Here is a 21,828-nt window from a genome sequence, read left to right on the forward strand (position 1 = left end):
AGGAGAAGAAGAAGAAGAAGAAGAAGAAGAAGAAGAAGAAGAAGAAGAAGAAGAAGAAGAAGAAGAAGAAGAAGAAGAAGAAGAAGAAGAAGAAGAAGAAGAAGAAGAAGAAGAAGAAGAAGAAGAAGAAGAAGAAGAAGAAGAAGAAGAAGAAGAAGAAGAAGAAGAAGAAGAAGAAGAAGAAGAAGAAGAAGAAGAAGAAGAAGAAGAAGAAGAAGAAGAAGAAGAAGAAGAAGAAGAAGAAGAAGAAGAAGAAGAAGAAGAAACAGAAGCAGCATCTAGGAATTTCATTTGCTCTGAAGAGGGAGAAGTGTTGGAAGGGTGGAGCAAGTGAGAAGGGTAGAGGATTAGATGAGAGTTCTTTCCTAAACCTTCTTGCCACTGGAAGCTAGGCTAACACCCAACCTGGATTTAGAGATTTAAATGCCTATGACTATTACTCTGAAATATTGTCTGTCCTGGGGTTCAGCAAGCACACCAGTAAATTGTGGGTTAGTGGAGAGCATGATCTGGGGAGACAACACCTGGTTTGTAGTCTGTGCCTCGCCACTAACTCACTATGGGATTCCTTTCTCTGAGACTCAGTTTCCTCATTTCTTCTCCTTAAATTTTCTTATAGCTCTGCTTTTCTGTGTCCTAAGGACCCTCCAGCTCTGACATCCTATGTTCCAAGGACCCTCCCAGATCTGACATCCTGTGTTCTAAGGGCCCTCCTGGTTCTCACATCCTGGGTTCTAAGGGTCCTCCCAGCTCTGACATCCTGGGTTCTAAGGACCCTCTGGTCCTTTCCAGCTTAGACAGTTATCTGTGGTAGTCCATGAAGGGTGTTAGATACTGAGGGTGTGGAGCTGCTGTGGGAGGAGTTTACCTAGTATAGTCAGCAGTCACTGGGTGGAGGAAGCTCACCATCTGGTAGCTTCCTCTTCTAATTAATTATTCTTGCCAACTAGGTGCTGTGCACAGTAGTTTCTAGGCTGGACTCCTGTTACTGCCCTCTAAACACCCCCAAGCTCAGCTTTGTCCTGCCCCAGTTAGCGCTCTGTTCTAAGGTCTCTCTTCTGGTGCCAACATTCTGAAGTCTCTCATTCTTGAGTTCTTTGATCCTCTCTTAAGTGGAAAATTAGCTTTCTCTTCCTCCAACCTGAAATTGCCTTGTGCAAAGGGGTTCATTCTTAGTGAAGAGAAGTAGAGCCACCGGATCTCTGTGCCCCCCCCCAGGTGCCACGTATCATTGCACCCTCCTGCAGCAGAGTTCTTTTGACTGGGGTGTGCCGTATAGGGGTCCCTAGCAGCCCCTTGGAGACCCTGGCTACCTCTGGGGACGGTGTCTTCTTTAGCAACTGGAAATCAGAGCTCCCCAGGCTGTCTCCCAAGAATGGCTGGGCCAAAAGGAGGGATGATTCAGCTCCAGAGTTGAGACAGTTGCCCCCTCCCCCTTCTGTCTTTGCCCCATACTGGGCAAGAAATTGGATGAGATGCCTCCAAGGTCCCTTCTACTTTCACTCCTTGAGGGTGAATGATTCCCTATTTCTGTGTCCCTTTCCGAGGTTTGCTCAGAGCCGTGGGGTGCAGTGGCTAGATCCCAGGATTTTTGGACAGGCATCATGTCTTCTAGTCTAGATGTACCACTGCCTTAACTAGCTATGTGACCTTGGGTAAGTCATTTCCTCTCCCTCCAGGTACCAGTTCTTGGTTTTCTTTTCTTCTATGCAGGGACAGGGTTGGATTAAGTTATCTCTATGGTCTCTCAGCTCTAAATTTAGCCTGGTCTCCACTTCCCTATGTTTCTCCTTGCTTCATAGGCCCAGGGCTATCCCTTCATATTAGGGGGCTTTTTCTTTCTCCTTTCCTATCAGAAGCATTGCTTCAAGCCAGCTCTGTCATTCTGGTCCTTTCTACTTCTCACATTCTATTTCTAAAGACCCTTTCAGCTCTGACCTCCCATGTGCTAAGGTACATCCCAGCTTTCATATTCTGTGTTGAGGTCTTCACCCCAGCTCTGAAACTCTGAGTTCTAAGGCTGCCAACCTCTGTTCCAGGCCCCTTTAGTCTCAGGTCCAGACAGCTCCTTCCTGGCCAGAGCCCTGATAGAGACTTAGTCAGAGAGACATGCTGGCCTGCATCCCTGGTCTTGTGTGTGTGTGTGTGTGTGTGTGTGTGTGTGTGTGTGTGTGTGCAAACACTTGTTTCCAAAAAGCCAATGACGTGATTGAATCTTCCCTGGCTTGCCCATTCCTTTCCTTTGCCCTATTTTTAATTCTCCCCAGTGATGACTTTAAAAGAGAAAAGAAAGAGAGAATGTAGCTGAGGAAAATGCAGACTGACTGCCCTCTCTGTTTTGTTTATCAGGCATAGCTAGCAGGATGCTGCTCTATTAGCAAAAACACATAAAACACTACAATCGCCACTTACAGGTCAGCTCTGGGGTACCCACTCCAGTTTTGGTGGGGTGCCTTGGAGATTCCTGGGTTGAAGCCCCTCATCACTCTACCATCCCAGGCTCTGCTAGAACTCAAGGACAGGAATGGAGGAATTTCTCCTCCAAGGGAGGCCTGCCAGGCCTTATATGCCTGCAGGAGCTGAACTCTGCCAATGTAATTGTACCCCTCGGGCTTCTGACTCCTTCACGAAGTCTATAATAGCAGCTCTAGCTTCTATATGTGGTTCTGGTTCAAGAAATACCACCCTAGCATTTTTGGGAGCATACATAGGCTAATCCCTTACTCTCTCTAAGGAGGCTAAACCTCAGACACAGTCTCACAGCTGAGATGGGATAGAGGCTAGACTCTGCCCCCCCCATGTCTTCTGAATCCCTTCTTTTTGCTTGTGAGGGTAAGACCCAGAGGGAGCCAGACCTTGTGTTGTGTTGGGTCCCTTGTATGCCTACATGAGCTTTCATTCTTTTTTTTTTAAATTAATTAATTTATTTTGAATTTTATAATTTTCCCCCTAATCTCGCTTCCCCCCCCCTCCAAAGGCAGTCTGTTAGTCTTCACATTGTTTCCATGGTATACATTGATCTAAGTTGAATGTGACAAGAGAGAAATCCTATCCTTAAGGGAAAAAAATAAAGTATAAGAAATAACAAAACTACATAATTATGGGTTTTTCTTAATTAAAGGTAATAGACTTTGGTCTTTGTTCAAACTCCACAATTCTTTCTCTGGATACAGATGGTATTCTCTATTTCTGAAAGCCCCAAATTGTCCCTGATTGTTGCACTGATGGATTGAGCAAGTCTCTTAAGGCTGACCATCACCCCCATGTTGTTGTTAGGGTATACATCATTCTTCTGATTCTGCTCATCTCAGTGAGCTTTCCATTCTAATGGGGAGACAGTGTACATGTAGAGAGAAAACAAGACTTGTCCAGCCAGGGTCCTACGACAAATAAAGGATAGGTACAGGATTTGAACATATATCCACATCCTTGCCACTGCCCCACCACATGTTGGCCTTGTTTATATCAGCTCTGTCCCCTTAGGGCCAGAATGGGGAATTCACATCTGCCTTCAACCTGAGAGCCTACTTACGACCTTTAAATCCTAATAACAAACATCAAAACAATAACAACAGCAATAACCTAGTAATGGTCCCTGTCTCTTTCAGATGGGAGGAAGAGCTGGCAAAGCGCATGAACCTTGAGACCATGGTGGCAAGACTCCAAGAGGTAAGAACCCTGTGAAGCAACCCAAAATGATAGGGGACCGGAGGGACAGACCTCGTCCCCCTTCCCAGGAGCTCTTTGAACACAGGAGCAGAGAGCTCTTTCTAACCAGATTGAGGGTCTGGGTGTCTTTTCCTATATTTTGATTTCCATATTATTTTTATTTATTTCTTGGGAACTTGGGAAAGGTTTCACCTCGCTCACCTCTAATAAACATACAAATGCCCAGATAGCCAGTGGGAAATCAAGACACCTGGGTTATGATTTTATAACCTTGTCACTGTGTAACCTTCGGCAAATAATTTCCCCTCTCTGGGGGGAAGAGAGACACCCCTCTCTGGGTCTCATTCTCCCCATCTGTAAATTGAAGGGGGTGTCTCAGATACTATCCAAGGTTCCTTTTAGTTCTGACTATCTGTGAACAAAGCTTTAACTTTGAAATACTTGGAAGATCATTTCTTCCGGGTCCTGAGCAATACCCCAAGCCTAGCTCATTTTCTTTAAGGAAGTTCTGCCTACATTTTGCCAATCCCCAACTGCCCTTTCTCCAGAACTCAGGACCCTACCAATGGATTTTAGTCAGTAGACTTTCAGAGAAGGAGTCTTTTTTTCCCTAAATATCAGTTTTTACCATTTATGTGACCTCATCTTTCTGGACCTTGGTTTTCCTATATGAAAACTGGAGCAAACAGTGCCTAGTGAGACAGAGAGAGAGAGAGAGAGAGAGAGAGCGAGAGAGCAGAGAGCATTCTTTGCCAACAGAAAATATTCCCACTAAACCAGGAGGAGAGAGTTAGCTGTCACCCCCTTCCCCTAATTTCCTACTTCTATGGACTCCCATCTTATATTTATTTAGTTAATTTTTCAATTTTTCCATTGACTGTTATCTTGACAGGCAGTGTGGGTATCACAAAGCCTTGGTTTTAGAATCAAAAGACCTTCTTTCAAAAGTCCTTGACTAGCTGAGGGACCTTTCCATGAACCTTAGTTTCTTCATCTCTAAAAAAGAGGATGATCCCTCCCAATCCAATAATCCAATCCAATCCACATTTTTAAAGCATCTCCTTCCTATACCAGCCACTATGCTATACACTAGAGTTGCAACCAATAAAAGAAATCCAGGCCCTTGTAGAACCAAGGGTTTCCTCATCTGCTCCAGGAGGACATCACACAACAATGAGCTACTCATGTTCATGCTACTCTCTTGCTAGATGGTTCTGAGGAAGGAACTTGTTAAACCTTAACCCTGTTATAGGATGGTAGAGTTTATTCATTTTATCATTCTAGTTGCTCTGATATGGGTGTGGTGGTTTGATCCTGCACCCTGCCTTGAATTGGGGTGAGCTGGGGGTGGGGGTCTGCCATGTTGGTGGGCCAAGCCTTCCCCAGGCTCATGCTCTGAAGTCCCAGTGCTGGAATGGGGGCTCTTTATTCCTTCCAGCTGGTTCTGCTCCTCCCCAAGGAACAGAGCCACCTTAATTGTTGCTGTCTCCTTCCCATTTCCCTCCCCTCCTTCACCCTCACCCCAACCCGGATCCCAGGCGGCCCAGGATGCTGAGGCCATCCAGGAGGAAATGAATGAGAAGATTGAACGGCTGAAGGCTGAGCTGGTGGTGTTTAAGGGGCTGATGAGTGATGTAAGTGCTGTTCCCTCCACCTGCCTCATCCCTGCCCCTCCATCTTGGGTGGCATGACCTTTCCTTCCTTCCCCCCACCCACCCCATCATGCAGATGGCTTCATTCACCACCAGGGTCAGACTGTCCATCCGTCCGGTCCGGTCGTGGGCGCTGCTTCATAGTTAGTATCCTGGCTGTGTTTGACTTGATGACAGATGCATCAGAGACCATTCATTGCCCTGCCCTCCCCCTGGTTTCCCCTCAACCCCTCCCTATCTCCCCCCTTCCTATTTGGTCTGTGTAGAGATGCATTCATCAGCTGCTTAACCCCATGGCCTTGAGAGCTCCTTTGGATGGAGTAATTGATTCGGGTATTTCAGTAGAGGGTCTCCACCAGTGTGGGTGGCCCAGGTGACCTTGGACCCAGAGGTCTGAGCAGAGGGAGTTGTTATGGTCTTCCCCCCATGGAAGGGGGGACATCTGACCTTCTTTCTCCTCCAGCCCTTAGCTGGGTCCTGAACTTGAAACTTCCTTTTTTAACTGTGGAATGATAGTACTTGACTGGAATTGTGCCTTAAATCCCTTAAAGTCTGTGAGATCCGAGCAGGAACCAGGAGTAGCCCTCTGTTGAGGAGTGATCTCATGTGGCATTTGAGTTTGACTTTGATAGATGGATAGAAAAACAAAAGGGAAGAGTTGGGAGAGAGGACAATCTATATATCAGGTGTGTGGGGGGAGATATTGTGAGCAAAGGCTCATGGTTTGCCACATCCTGAACCCAAGTAGCAGGAAAGGAGGTGGCCTCCTCCGGCTTTTCAGTTCCCCCTCTGAAGAACCTTTTGTTATGAAAGGAGACTCCTTCCCCTCTTATTCTTAAGCAAGGACACATTGTGGTTGCTCTCCTGCTAGGTTCCCTTTCCTCCAGGAGCAGTGGGAGAGCCCTGTTGGGGAGAGTTGGTCCAGCCCAAGTCTTATGATATGAACACCCAAAGAAGCCAGGATGATCAGCTCCATTTGGCTGAGTGGAGGGTGAAAGTGAGGGGCAGGCCCCTGTGCCAATGAAGTCCTCACTGGAAGGGAGGGAGGCCAGGCACTTTTCGTGGTCTTGCTTGGACATACCCTCTTTGTTTCCCTTTGGCCAGTTGGGCCACTGAAGGCTGTCTGTGGATGTGCTTCAGGCCTATGTATTGGGTTATCAGGTTGGGAATAAAGCCATGGGTCACAGGGTCCTATCCCCAGTCTCTTATCTCTTGTCTTGGTGCTCTGTATGAGATGGAGCCTGCCTTGGTGGGTGGGGAGAGTGGCAATCTTTCAACAAGTTTGGACTCTTTCTTCTTATCCTTTTTTTTTTTTTTAAATTAACACAACTCACAATCTCTATATAGCTGGTGAGAGAGAAGATGCCTTCCAGTCTTTAGCCAGGGCTGCAGCCCCCTCATTGAAAAATCTTAATCCCTGTAGCCTGCCTTGGAGCAGATGGGAGGCCTTAAGTCAAAGCAATCATAGCTCCATGATGCCGGATCACAGGGTAGACACTTGTGAAGGCAGATCCCTCCCTCCTTGAAGGAGTTGAGGTTTCCGCACAGGCTCTGGGAAGGTAATCCTATCCTTGTCCTGAGGACTTCCCTCCCCTCCTGCTTACCCATCCACTAGGCTGTGAGTGGGGAATAAACCCTTACCAGAGCTCCTCCTACCAGTCTCTGATATTCTTCCCCCATCCCCAACTCATGTAACCCCCATACTGTCCTCCCTGCAGCCCATGACAGACCTGGACACAAAGATCCAAGAGAAGGCCATGAAGGTGGACATGGATATCTGCCGGCGAATCGATATCACAGCCAAGCTGTGCGATGTTGCACAGCAGCGGAACTCGGAAGACGTGTCCAAGATCTTTCAGGTGAACAGGGCCTCCCACCCCTCACCACTCACCCCTCACTTAGCACTGCCACCATCCAGCCCTGGCCCCATCCTGGTTCTAGAAAGTGACTTAGTATCCCAGAGCTAAAGCTTAGAGGTTATCTCCTTTGACCTTCCTCATTTACAAAAGAAGGAAACCAAGTCCCAGAGAAGAGAAGTGCTTCAGCCCTCCTCGTTTGACAAATGAGGAAACTGAGTCCCAGAGAAGAGGATTGACTTCATTAGGACAAAACAAAACTGACCCAGTTGCTTGATGGTCGACCTGGGTCTTAGGGCTAGAAGAGACCTCAGGATGTTCTCGCCAATCTAGCTAAGAACCAAAATTCCCAGGACTCTGCTCTTCTTCCCATTTCCCTGGGAGGTAGCATTCCAGCATCGTATGCCTCCTCTGGTTTTGCTTTGTCTGCCATCATCCGCACCCACAGGCCCAGAATTTGCTGTTTTATGAAGTCAAACTCTGCCATTTTACAGAGATGGAAACTGAGCCAGTGAAGAAAAATGCTACAGAATTTTAAAATCATAGATTTTAAAACTAGAAAGGACCAGTCTAAGCCTGTTATTTTACAAAAGAGGCAAATGATCCAGTGAGAAGAAATGGTTATTAGATTCAGATTTAACACTGGTAGGACCTTGGTGGTCAACTAATTCACTTCTCTCCTTTAAAAGAGGAGTAAACTGAGGCCCAGTGACCAAGGTCACGAAGTTAGTAAGCATTTGAACCCAGGTCCTCGGACCTTACTGCATCAAGGTCATCTGGTTAGTGGCAGGGCTGGAAACCATATCTGTGGCTCCTGATTTCCACTCCATGATTCTCACCTTCTGAGCTTACATCAACATCTTTGTTCCACTTAGTTATTTGCTACCTTACAATGGAGCTGCTGGAATTGGTTGGTTTTCAGGGCAGGGTCTTCTTCCTTCCATTTGGAACTTTGACCCTAAAGGGCCAGGGCCAGGTATGGGTGAGCTAGTGATGAGAGTACATGTTTTGAAAGAGGAATCCTTTGACCATAATCAATTTGTTCCCTCCCCAAACAAGCATAGCTCCAGACCCAAGTGACCTAACTCAGATACTAATATATGTGAGTGTGTGTGTGTGTATGTGTGTGTGTGTGTGTGTGTGTGTGTGAGAAAGATAGATAGATAGAGAGAGAGAGAGAGAGAGAGAGAGAGAGAGAGAGAGAGAGAGAGAGAGAGAAGAGAGGGGGGAGAGAGAGAGAGAAAGGGGGAGGTGGGTAGGACTGATGGTAAACCCAGACTGCAGGACAGCTTGTAGTCTTCTCAAAGCTTGCTACTGTTTGGGGAAAGCTGCTCTTTTCGACATGGGAATTTTGGTTTGGCTTTTGCTTACTTTCAGGGGAAAACTGTTGCTTGTTGTTAAGTATGTGACTGTGGACTTGGAGGGAGTTGGGGTGCAAAGATCTTATTGTTGGGGGAAGTTTATTGTCCTTCCCACCAGTCCAGTAGACAGTGAAAAGAATTCGAAGGGGCAAAGGTCTACTTCTCCATTTGTATCTCTAAGCTTTGCGTGTGAACTCCACGTGTATTCCCCCATTTTTCATTCTGCATGATTGACAGAGAGCCCCAGGAAACACATGGGTTCTGGGTTCTGGGTCTTGCCTGGTCTGGCTTGTCCCTGATGTCTATCTTCTGCTGTTCCCTTTGGGGAAGGCAGCCTAAGGGAGCTCTTCTGTGGACAGAGAGGGTAGGTCAGGGGGCTTCTGCTGTGGTGGCCTTCCTTCCCCTCACGCTGTTTGCTAACGTCTGCCTGCTTTGTAGTGAGCTCTTACTGCTTGGCCCTGGCCGTGGCTGGCCTCAACTGCTTTCCATCCATTGCTCCATTGAAGGAGCAGCCCCCCTCCCATCTTCCCTAGTTCTCCCCACTCCTTCTCTCCGCCCAGGCTGAACCTAACACTCACATCTCTCCTCTCACTTCCTTCCCTGGCTCAGGTAGCATCCAAGAAGAAGGACCGTAAGGTAGCCACAGAAGATGACACTTCTGAGCAGGATGGAGAGGTCACCAGGATGTCAGATGATGAGGTCAGCTCCATGAACATCACGGATGAAATGAAGCGAATGTTCAACCAGCTGTGAGTATTTGTGGGAAGCAGTTGGGGTTCACTGAAAAGAATCCTGTTCTTGAAGTCAGGACCTGGGTTCATATTCCACCTCGATACTTACTCCCACAATGACCTTCATTGAGTTCTGTCATTTCCCTGGGCCTCAGTTTCCTTATTTGTAAAATAAAGGTAACCAGCTCTAGATCTGGGACCCTACCTCATGTCCCCTCTAGGAGTTGTACCCCAACTCCCTCCAAGTCCACAGTCACATACTTAACAACAAGCAACAGTTTCCCCCTAAAAATAAACAAAAGCCAAACCAAAATTCCCATGTTGAAAGCCAGGTCCCAACCCTGATCAGGCATAATGCTCTGGGACACAATTCCCCAGCTTAAAAACCTGTGATCCACTGAAATCCCAATTCCATGGCTGCCTAACTGCCTGGTCCTGAGCAGTTCCCTGAGCCTTGGTTTCCTCATCTGTAAAATGAAAATGATGGTGCTTCCATTGTCTCTCCCTCTGTCATTGGGAAGGAAGTCTTATAAGAACCCTAAAGAGCTTTAGAAACATGATGCTATTTACTTTTTAGAGGAGGAGGTAGAGTATGTTGGTTTTCAGGTTAAGAGGATGCTACCAGTTACTGATTTTTCCAGACCTCAATTTCCTTCTTTGTAAAATGAGAGATTTGCACTAGAGTGTGGCAGTCTTCACATTTTTTGTGTCCTGGACGTTTATGACAGGGTCCAGGGAAAGCCCTTCTCAGAAGAATATTTTAAATGAACAAAATAAAATAAAATGTAGAAGATTACAAAGGTAATTCTAATTTTGAAGTAATATATATATATATATATATATATATATATATATATATATATATATATATATATAGTTTTCAGACCTCCAAGTGAAGAATCTCTGGACAGATGATCTCTTGAGATCTCATTTAACTTTAGATCTATGATCCTAAAAGATATAAAATATGTAGATCATGATGGAAGAAATGATAGATTCCTAAACAAGTGAGGAGCTCTAGAAATGTCTTCTGTAGACTTGGAGAGAGATGAGGAGAGATACAGAGACAGAGAAAGAGACAGAGAGAGATAGAGAGGCAAGAGAGGGGAGGGTGAGAGCGAGAGTGCCTGTTGACTGGTCCATCTATCTCTTGTCTGTGTCATCTCATCACTTGACTTCAGGATGCCTTCCTCTTGGCATGGCAAGGATGCCACTGTGTCCTGGCTGGTCTATTTCTCTATCTCTCTCTTGCTCTCCTTTTTCTTTCCCTGGGAAGTGTGTGATTATTCATAATAGTCATGATGGTGACTGCTCCCTAGTTCTCTTTCCCTTCCCTGGAATCTTGGGGAAAGGAAGTGTAGTCTGAAGGGAGGGGGAGAGAGGAAGTGCTCATGCCCCAGGGAGAGGAGTGTTTTCCGGCTCCAAGATTGTCCTGAGAAGACTGTTTCTGATGACTAAATGAGTCCCAAGAAAAAGACTGGATTGTTCAGAAGCAGACTAGGACTTCTAAGGGCAAAGGTGGTGGCAAGAGGGGTATTTTTGAGCTGTTCAGGGCCTATGGAGAAGACGCCTCCCTTGTCCACTGGGCAATGGGAGCAGTTTTTCCTAGTAGGGATGGGGCTTAAGGGGGTAGTAGATGACTCAAAATCATCTATACCTCTCTCACTCAGTCCCTCCCTCTCATGACTGACCAGGGTTAGGGGCAAAGTGGAGCCAGAACCATGATCATTCTCTCTGATCTGCTACATCTGTCCATCAGCTCCACTTTCTGAATCCTGATCCAGTCTTCACCTTCATCCATCCTGCTCCCCAGTTTGTTTTCAAGTGACCCACTCACTCCTCTGTCCCTCTAGGAGGAGATGCAGGTGGCCCTGTCCTGGCATTTCCCTCCAGCATCCAATACATCTGTCTAGACTGAAGGTCCATTGCTCCCCCTCTTACTCAGTGGACTGGACAATGGCTCCTAATGGGGCTCTGGCAGGAGGTTGAAGAAGGCATAGGAGGAACATGGTCTGCATCAGCACAGCAGCTTGTCCTCCTCCCTTGAGGAGTCATGTGAATGTCCTCAAAAGCCTCAGTGTCTCCTTATTGAAACCTCTGAACTGGGCAAATGACAATATTGCTGCCCAAAGTCTGCCCGACCCTGTGTCTTCTAGCATTGTATCTGAACCTCATGAGAATGGAATGCTGCAGGACAGGAGAGAAGTCTGCACCTGGAGAGTGAAGACCCAAATTCAAATCCACATCTACTAGTTGTGTGACCTTGGGCAAGTTACTATGTTGGCCCATTTGTTCAACTGTAAAATAGGAATAACAGGGTTGTTGGGAGGATCAAATGAGAAAATATTTATGAAGTGCTTAACCCAGGGACAGAAACAAATGTTTGTTCCCTTCCCTTCTCTCAGAGGTCATTAAGGGCTCCAGAAAGGATTTGAACCCGGGTCTCTACAGCTGAGGCTTTCCTATACATTATATCTTGCTTCTCCATCCAGCTCAGTTCTGGGGTTTCCTACCAAAACACTGAAGCACCCCTTCTTATTGATATTGTGCTCGACTTTCGAAGCTCTCCCCAAGCTCTCCCTCAAGGCTCTTCCCTTTCTAGCAACTCTGGGGAAGGGTCTGGAAACCCAAAATGGAATGTCTACATCCAGAATAGAACATTTCTTAGAGGCCTCCTTTTACCACCTCCTCAAAAAGGTGAAGACAGTGAGGCTCAGAAAAGAGAAATTACTTCACTAAGGTCACACACACAATAAGTTAGTGGCAAAGCCAAGACTAGAACTAGATGTCCTTGTTCCCAGAGTCAACTCTTCTCTGGTCCCTATGCTTCTGTTTGTTTTTAGCTCCAAAGAAGCTCCTACACAATTTTATTTTCATTTTTAAAAATCTATGATGCCTTTTAGTTGTACATCACATATTTGTTCATCATTTTTATTTAATATTCTTCAGTGAACAAAAATTTATTCTCCTCATACCCTTCCAATGAAAGAAAACTATAACTGTAGTTACAAATATCCATGTGGAAGCAAAATAAATTTCTGAACTGGCATCATATCCTTTTCTAGATATCCCCCCACTTTGTACCCCCTAAGCCCATCAAAGTTTAAAAAAGGGTAAAAAGTTGAGCAAAAGCACCCTTCACATGGCCTGCATCAACTCTAGAGGCAATATTTCATACCTGGAGTTCCCCACCCTACAATGAAACAAGGGAATTAATCAACAGGTATTGATGATTAAGGACTGCTCTACGAATGAAACAAACCTGAGGTAAGGTCGGGCACTTTGTGGGCACGAATTGCCACCTATGCTGACTCTCAGAGGAGGATAACTGGCCTCCTTCCCTAATTTTCTTTGTTCTAAGAGATGGTTCATTTGGTAGGGGCAGGATGTAAAAATACAAGATGAAATAAAACTTCTTTAAAAAATGAGAGGACACCAGGCCCTCAACCCTCGCTCCTACAGTCAGCCAGACCATGCCCTCTTCAGAACCCCTCCCCACCAACATCTCCAGCTCCATGATCATTTAATCCTCAGCATCCTCAGAGCAAGTTCTACTGGGGCTTGGGTGTTTGAATACTGCCAGAATTCTATTTTTGTTCTGATGAAAATCAGTTAGTTTGGTTCCCAAACCAGACACTGTCCATGTGGGAAAGGGCCAGTCTTGGGATCACTGTTTATAGGTAGGGGAGGCAGACCATCAGTTTTCCCTGGTCCCTAGAGAAGGCCACCCCCTTATGGCAGGGGCAGCTCTGGTTTCCCTAGAAGGGGAAGGGGGAGACAGGGAGGCAGACTTCAGAGCAGAGACCTCTTGGGCTCCCTTCTGCCCACTTATACCCACTCCAACCAGCCTGCCACACTCTTCAGGACCTTTACTTTACAGGGACACCTGGAGGCACAACTGGGAATTGCCTCCCAGGACTTGACCAGTCTTCAAGTCTGGAGCTTGGTTCACTTTTCCTCCCTCCGCCCCCCACCTCCCCTTTATTTCCTGGAGAAGTTTGTCCCCAATCCAAGCCGTTTTCCCAGCATTACAGAGACCTGCTTCTTAAAAAACTGGAAAACTGAGTCTCGTCTTCAAGTCTTATAACAGTGAAATATTGAATGATCATCAACAGAACTCTGGGAGAGAATAGGGGTGATGTGGAAAGGGCACCAGGAGCCTAACATGAAGCCCTAGCTCTGTTGCTTATGTTCTGGATAGTGCTAGCCATGGAGCTCCTTTTCTTTAACTGGCAAATTCAGGGGGCTAGATTACATCATCTCTAAGACCTCTCCTGGCTCTAATGCTCTCTGTTCCTTTCTGCTCTGACATTCTGAGTTCTAAGACCCTCCCAGCTCTGGCATTCTGCATTTTATCATTCTATTTTCTAAAGATCCTGCCAGCACAAATAAAATTCTATGATTCTATGGAGGAAGGAAATGGATATTTATTTAGTGTCTGCTAAGTACCAATGCTAAGAAGTAGCTCCTATGAAGCAGTAGTCCCATTTTACAGTTAAGGTAACTGAGGCAGACTGGGTGAAGTGACTTGTCCAGGGTCACTCAGCTTCTTGGTGTTCGGTGTCTGAGGCTGGATTTGAGCTTGAGGCTTCCTGATTCCAGGGCCAGTACTCTCTACTGTACCAGCCTTGAAGGATTAAGACTGGGGAGTGTATCATTAATGTTTGGTCCCTGACCTTTGTTGTCCCTTTACCTCTTTTTGCTTTCCACCTCTTCTGATATTGTTCCCATTCTTGCTTCCCCCACCTCCTACAGGAGAGAGACTTTTGACTTTGATGACGATTGTGATAGCTTGACGTGGGAAGAGAATGAGGACACTTTGCTGCTCTGGGAGGACTTTACCAACTGCAACCCCTCCATTGACCTGCAGGGAGAGGTGAGCAAGAGGGGGCTGTCCCCTTCTTGAGAAAGGGAGAATCCTCCCTCAGCCCAAACCCTTCCTTCTATGGAAAAGCTGACTTAGGGAGGGCAGCAGTTTGGGGGGACTCCTTCAGGGGAGTCACATTGCATGATCTCCATGGTCCCTCCCAGCTCTGATGTTCTGTGTTCTCATGCTCCATCTCATCTCAAGGATCTCTATCCTAGGACTCCATAGAACCCAACATCTGCCGCCCTAACTTGCTAATCAGCCTCTTTTGTTTTCCTAGCAAGAGGAAAATTTGGGCAACTTGATTCATGAAACAGAATCCTTCTTCAAGACAAGAGACAAGGAGTACCAGGAGACAATAGGCCAGATTGAGGTGAGGCCTGGCAGAGATTCCTGGGAAGAACTGTTTGTCCTCTTGTCCCAAGGGTGGGTCTTGGGGAACAACTGTCTACTTGGGGTCTATTGTTGGCAGTTTTTGGAGGGGATGCTGAAAAAAGGAAGGAGCTGGGATCTTGTCTTCAGTGAACTAATAGTCCATCCAGGAATTGAGATGGGAAACATGTTAAAAAGATTCTGGGGTGATACACTAGGTAAATGCTGAGAGAATGTGGAAAAGTGTGGGGAGAGGAACAGGACCAGGATAGTCAGGGATAGTTTTCTCGAGATAGATAATAATAACAGTGATAAGAAACAGGAAAGGTCACGAGACTGGTTTGTCACGCTAGGGAACTCCACACACATGGATGAAGACCCTTTAAAGTTTCATAGCATTGTGGAAAAGGTCTAGAGCAGGACTTCCAAAGTTGGGGTTCAGGGCCCGGCTTTGTCCTTACTTCACTGACATTCCTCCTCTGTCCCTTCCACTCTCTCATTTTACAAATTAGCTTCATAAATTGGTCGTCTGCTTTACAGATTCTTGAAAGAACGTGTTGTTTTCCTTCTAGTTGGAGCTCGCTACAGCCAAGAGCGACATGAACCGTCACTTGCATGAATACATGGAAATGTGTAGCATGAAGAGGGGCCTGGACGTCCAGATGGAGACATGCCGGCGACTCATCAAGGGCTCTGCAGACAGGTACTGGGGTGGGCCACTCCTAGGGCTGCAGCCATGTGCAACACGCCTCCCCCTCCTTCAACAGCATCACCCCTCTGACTTCAGGATGTCCTCCCCTGACCAGGCTGCTGGGAAGCTCCGTGTAACCACTAGAGCTAACCAGAAATGGGGCCATGGACTGGGGATGCTCTCCCTTCCATCCACTGGATGGACCTTTCCAGAGTGGATGACCAAGGCAGAGGACAGTGACATCATTCTCCCTCGTTTTGTTGAGCCCCAAGGGGTTGAACCAAGGCCAGTGGGTGAAAGTGGCAAATAAGCAAATTTAGACAACTTGCAAAAATTGGTCCCAAGTGGAGTAGGTAATTTTGAGAATTGAGTCTTCCTGTCAATGGAGGTCTTCAGACAGAGGCTTCCCTCCCCTGTAAGACGAGGGGCTAGCTCTGGGAGGTCCCTTCCAGCTTTAAATGTTGTGAACCAGAGGTCACCCCTCCATCCCGGAGTCGCAGAGCAGGGGCCTAACTCTTGCCCACTCCCTTTTGTTCCAGGAACTCACCGTCCCCCAGCTCCATGGCCAGTAGCGACTCAGGGAGCACAGATGAAATCCAGGACGAGTTTGAGAGAGATGCTGATGTGGAGCCAATGGTCAGCTGATGAACCTCGGGGAGGGTGCCTGGAGAGCTGGGGGGAGAGCGGGACCTCCTCCCCAGCCCAGGAAAGCAGGGGGGACAAGGGAGCCAGCACTGACCACACCCTGGAGGACTTCTGCCACTCTCCTTCCCCCCACCCCCAACCTGGGGCTTCTGCGGACCGCTGCTTCCCACCGCTCCCCTCCACCCACTGCCCGCCACCTTCCACTCACCCCCCGCCCCACTGACCCCTCACCCAAGGATTGGTGCTGTCAATTTCTATTCTACACTACAAATGCGAACTCTTTCCGGAGATACGGTGTTAATTGTGCCTTTCCCCTTAAGCTGAGCCGCTTAAAGAACTCTTCCGAGCTGGTTTTTTATATACAATTACCAGATGGGGGCAGAGGCCCCTGGGTGGCATGGATGGCGTTTTGTACCCCCCTACCTGCTGCACTGATTGGCAGTACTCCTTGCCTGCTCTGCCCAGCCTTGCTCCACTAGCCCCTGGCCACTCCAGGGGGAGGAGGGGGGTATTTGGCTCCCAAATCCCCTATTGAGGAAGGGCTAGAGGGAATCTCTCGGATATGTTCCATGGAAGAAAGAATCTGTGCTGCCAATGTTTTGGGGAAGGAGGAAGAGTGGGGGGAAATGCCCCCACCCCTTTATTTTTTTCTCAGCCCAAGTAACAAAAAGACAAGGCATGGGGGGAGGGGGGAAGGGAAGGATTGACACTGTGTTCAAACTACTATGCAAAAAAAAAAGAGCTCGCCTTATTTATATATGAATTATATAAATAGTTCCCTCTCCCTTTCCCTACCTTAGGTTTTTCTCTGGCCTGGGGAGAGAGACTGAGGGCAGTCTCTCCCACTGCCCCAAAAGGCTTAGCTGTGACTTTGCTTCCCTGGATGCTGATTTAGCTGTGTGACCTTCCCTTCTCACAGCCCTAGCTTGCTCCCTGTAAAATAGGAGCAGGGATGTGGTGAACTAAGCTAATATTGAAAGTCCCTTCTAGGTGGTCATGGCTAACCCACGGGTTCTTAGTTTATTGAGGCCGAGCCTCCCCCAAATAGTTCTGTGGGTGGGAATTACCCTTACTCCCTGTAGGGTATTGGAACAATACTTTCTCTAAGAGAAAGGGAGGAGGTGATGGTGTCAGATGGTACATTTCCCCACCTTCTGATTTCATCCTGATAATAGAGGGGATCTATCTCTTCACCTCACATCATGTCAAAGACAATGGCACCATCCTGCTTTCCCATCCCTGGACTAACTATAGCCATTGATGGACCATCTGAATGGAGGCCAGAGAGGGACACTAGGGCCTTCATGTGGTTCTGGGGAAGCCAGATGGGGAACGTCTCTTGCATGTTTTAGCCCACCACCATTTGTAAGATGTAGCCTCTGCACTACGATATTGACTGACTGACGGACGGACCACCGACTGACGACCAGGGGAGTCGATGTGAGCAAGTGAGATGGTCCTTCCCTGATCATCAGGTCTGGGTTGGTGGGAGCTGTACTAAGATGTATTTCAGCCCCTTGCCAACCCCAGAATAGACTTTAAAAAAAAGTGTGTCCATTGCCATTTGGCAGTGGAATTTTATTTTGACTCATGAGCTCCCCCTGGAGGACCAAGGGGCACAGGACAGCCTGGGCCTGGCCTAGCTTTTTTCCAAGGTGGTGAGGGATGGTGAAGGTGGGACGGTCACCCCTGCTCTTTATCCCAAATTAGGAGGCCAGAGCGATTCTTCCATGTCTTCCAAGGAGCTCATCTTTTCCCACCCATATTCCTTCTTCAGGAGACCAGAGGGAACCTTTGGAAACCCCCTCCTCATTCCCCAAAGGGGCCTTTTTTCTTTCCAGTTATTTTTTGTTGTCATTTCTCTTAAAGCCATTCTGTATATAATATACATATTATAGATTATATATATATATATATATATATATATATATGGAAAGAGAAAGTGTATGTGTGACCATTTCTAATTTATCAGACCTCAGTGGCCTTTGTCATCTTTTTTGTTGTTGGGGTAACATCAAGCAGTGAATTCCCCACATTTCAGTTGGCCAAGAGGTGCCACAGCTCACCCCCCCCAGTAGTTGTGACTTGCCAAAGCAGTCCCTGGTCTTGAACCTTTGGGGTTGGGGCAGGCTAGGGGGCAAGCAGTGTCCTCCTTGTCCCCACTCATTTTCTCTCTATTTTTAGGCAGTAGGGTTCAAACACATCCTAAATGAAAAACCATCAGTTTTATTTTAATTTTAACCAAAGGTTAGCAAAGCCCTGTGGGCTTCGACCTCAGCTGCTATGAAGAACTTTCCATTCCCCTTCCCATGCATCCCCACCACCACCATCAAGTTTTATCTCTTTGTATATTCCCAAGACCAGGGGCATCTGCCTGGGCTTTGATGATCCTTCAAAGTGGATCTCCCTGAGCTTTCTTTTCTCTTTTTTCCTAGAACTGTAGGGCAAGAAGAAGAGATAGGCAGAGTCTTGGTGGCAGATTCCCCTTAGGGAGGGATGCTGCCATTCCTTTGTATGGCATTCTGTGTCCCAGGGGCACCGGTAAGCCTCCATTCTGAGCATTATATTCCAGGTGATGGGAAGGTGACATAGCTTTTAGAGTTAAGATGATAGTATAAGTATTTGAGGGCAGCTGGTGTAGTTGCCATGGTGACTGGTGTCTGGTTGTATTATTTCGGCTTTTCTGGCCCCGGGTGGTTTCTTTCTGCGGGTCCTGTGGGGTGGTGAATAATTGGGTTAAGAGGAGCCGATGAGGCTTGCCTTCTCACCAGGCCATCTTTGCCCGGAGCTAATCCCCCAGGCTGGCTTCTGGTTGGAGGGCAGGCTGAGCATCCTGGATGTCCCTTCCCTTGACAGGCAGGAGACTCTGATGAATATGTGGGGTGAGGAGGGGGTGGCACTGGCCTTTTCTTCCAGCTCCTGACAGAGCTGATTTCTGGGTCTTAGCCTGTTTTAAGTTCAGCTTCAAATAACTGCAGGCCCCTTTCCCTGATCCCATCTCTCCTCTCCCTCCCACCAACCCACCACTTTTAGGGCCAACACTGGGACTGCCCAGTCCTTCCTTTGTAAAGTTGTAAATACTTTCTTGTTTTTTCTATTTCTAGACACGGTATCATATTGATGCCGGTATTTTAGAAGGGTTCCTAGACACACCTCTTTTCCTCCATCACTTTTTGGGGTTTTGGTGGCAGAGGTGGTGGGAAGAGAGAAAACAGGGTGGTTTGTGGGTTTTTTTTTTTGGCTTAATGGTCATGAGATCGGATACATTCATATGTACATACTGAGAGTGTTGGGGAAGGGAAGGCAGGGCAGAGTATTCATGGGGAAAATTCTTATTTTTTCCTTATGTAAATTTTCCCTTATTTATTCCATTGGCAAATTTTTCATCCAAAGTGTTGAGAGAGAGAGAGAGAGAGAGAGAGAGAGAGAGAGAGAGAGAGAGAGAGTGAGTGAGAGTGTTCTCCCATTGTGAGCTCCAAAACAGTGATAACTAACTCAATGAATGGAAAGTAGTGAACCAGGGTGGTTGGAGGTGGGTGGATGTGGAGGGAAGGTAAAGAGAAAAGTGTGTGGGTAACTTCATATGAATGTAATTCATTTATGAAATAGGAGACCCACTCATCTATTTTTACAAAGGGAGAGGTTTTGAGTATGTGGGATGGCATCCAGTTCTGTGTTGTACAGAAGGGATGAATGCTGTGTGTACTTGTATTTCATCTTATCTGCTATCTCCCATGCCTTCTCTCTGGCCCATGGGCCAGGGAGGGAGGTGGTGTGGTTCAGAGCAAGCAACAAGGAACTGGGAGCCAGGAATCCCTGCTCTGCCCTTGTCTAGCTTAGCTGGGTGATTTTGTTCAGGGCAGTTGGGCTTTAGCTTTTTCCTCTCTAATGAACAGGGCCAGATGAGGCCTGTGAAGTCGCTTTCCCTCTTCCTAGGCTGAAGATTTAATGATGCCCATCTAGTTTCATGATGATAAGGATGTTAAAGATGAGCCCTTCCAAAAAAGGTGTCCCATTTTAGGAGCTACCAAGATTCATTTCCGAATTGGTCGGTTTTTTTTTTTTTTAAGAAATATTAGCTTTGTCTCCAGAGTCCCCATTGATCCTCCTTCCTATCTCCAGGTTCTCACCCAAGGGTCATTGGGTCCCATCTTAAACATTTTACTTCTTCAGAATTCTTGGCTAGGTAGAACACAAGTCAGTGGCAATGGCTTATTCCTAGTATACTTTAAGAAATGATTCCCCTTCCCAACCTCTCTCTGGGTTGGGCCTGAAAGTTGGTTGTCTCCATTTTAAGGAGAAATCTATCTCTGGAGATAAGAGGAAGGTTTTTCACTAACTTCAGATCTGGTGGGGGGGGGGGTGGAGGAGAAGTGGGAAGGGAACTTTTGGAACAGGCCCCATCTTTCTCTACCCTGAGGAGGAAGGGCTGTACTCTGAGCTGGGTAGCAGTAGATTAGGAAGGGTGGGAGAGGGGGTGGAAGGCAGGGCAAGGGCAGGGCCTGCCTGGGTTATTAATGTCAGATCTAAGTTTGAACAGGATGAAACCCATGCAAAGTGGGACAACCTAAGCTCTAGAGGCAATTGGGAGCCTAGGGCCAGGGTCTAGGGGTGTTTAATCAGAGCTTGGGTAGGTCAGCAGATTCTTACACCTCCTGTCCTCTCAAAAAAATAAATAAATAAAAAGAAAAAATTTATATGGAAACCCTCTGCCCCTATCCCAATATGGTCCCTGGCGTTGGAAATGAATGGCGTTTAAATATAGCTTGAAACTTTAGCCCCAAAGGAATATTTATTTAAAGAGACGTTGTTGGGAGGGATTTGGGGTTTCCCTTCAACTCCCTCTGCCCCAGCTGTCCTTTCCCCATGGGGTTCCTAGAGTGTCCTGGTTTGTTTTTATTTTATTTTCTATTCATCCAAACAGACTACTGACCCCATTGAAAACCAGCCTGTTTACTGTATTATTGTAAATAATTGTGCCCTTTATATTCTGTATATTAGCTTCTTTTAAATAAAGTGAGATATCTTAGAACTGTTGATGTCTGATTGTTTTGGCCTCGAAACCAGCGGGGAAGGGCTGGCTGTAGCCAACATACCTGTATACTTGGATTCAATTCAAACCAATAAATCCAACAGTCAGTAAACATGTATTAATCACCTACAGTATGCTAGGTCTTGCACTACAAAGAAAGGTCATATAGTCTCTGTTTTCAAGGATCTCACAATCTAATGGGGGGGGAGAGACAAAATGTAATAAGCCACATAGGAGAAAGAAAGGGTGGGGTGAGGGGAACAAGCATTTATTAAGTACCTGCTGTTTGCCAGACCTTGTGCTACAAAGAAAGATCAAAGGTCTTGCTTGTAAGGCTCTCACAGTCTAATGAGAGTCAACATACAAACAGCTCAGTACAAACAAGTTATAGATAGGATAGATTAGATAGGTGCTCCAGGCATGCAAAGATAAATGAAATAATTCCTGCCTTCAAAGAATTTGCATCTATATAGGGTTAAAGGCATCTGATCCTAGTGTATAGAGAGCCAAAGTCAAGTCAAGAAAGATGCCAGGCCTACAGTAATCCAGTGAATATCTGATCTCACATGGTGCCATTCCCAGAAGTTTGCCACAGAGCCCCCTTCAAGTTGTCTTGTAGGCAGAACCTGGATTCAAACCCCCTATTATTGGGGTTGGGCACTAACTAGTATGCCCTTCTGAGCCCGTCACTGAAGGGGGTTGGGTGCCTCAGATCACTCACTGTGGTCTCCCCAGCATGGCCTCTCCCTTAGTTCATCTCCACCAACTAGAAATTACTATGAATACTAGGAGTAAATTACCAGAAACTTCTATAAGTGGGGAAGCAGGACACCCTGCAGTCTCTTAGACCATTCTCCTTTATCCTCTTCTTCCTCCACACCTCATTTTCAGCAACCCTTTTATGTGACTTCTTCCTCTGTTAGAAGGTAAGCTGCTTAAGGGTGACAACTGT

General features: G+C 46.7%; 1 protein-coding gene across 2 annotated transcripts in view; it reads left to right on the plus strand.

Moving 5' to 3' along the window:
* Positions 1-20,989, plus strand: part of IFFO2 (intermediate filament family orphan 2) — a 61,300-nt gene extending 40,311 nt beyond the window's left edge. The window contains exons 2-9 of one of the 2 annotated variants that reach the window (XM_074218274.1): positions 3,609-3,669; positions 5,208-5,303; positions 7,040-7,180; positions 9,148-9,287; positions 14,025-14,145; positions 14,417-14,509; positions 15,081-15,211; positions 15,739-20,987. In XM_074218274.1, coding sequence (XP_074074375.1) covers positions 3,609-3,669; positions 5,208-5,303; positions 7,040-7,180; positions 9,148-9,287; positions 14,025-14,145; positions 14,417-14,509; positions 15,081-15,211; positions 15,739-15,844 — 889 coding nt within the window. In that variant the 3' untranslated portion in view covers positions 15,845-20,987. Of the gene's footprint in view, positions 1-3,608; positions 3,670-5,207; positions 5,304-7,039; positions 7,181-9,147; positions 9,288-14,024; positions 14,146-14,416; positions 14,510-15,080; positions 15,212-15,738 lie in introns of both variants that reach the window. The other variant, XM_074218275.1, reaches the window with a different exon arrangement.
* Positions 20,990-21,828: the final 839 nt, after the last annotated feature.

Source organism: Macrotis lagotis, chromosome 1 (genome assembly GCF_037893015.1).
Source record: "Macrotis lagotis isolate mMagLag1 chromosome 1, bilby.v1.9.chrom.fasta, whole genome shotgun sequence".
NCBI lineage: Eukaryota > Metazoa > Chordata > Mammalia > Peramelemorphia > Peramelidae > Macrotis > Macrotis lagotis.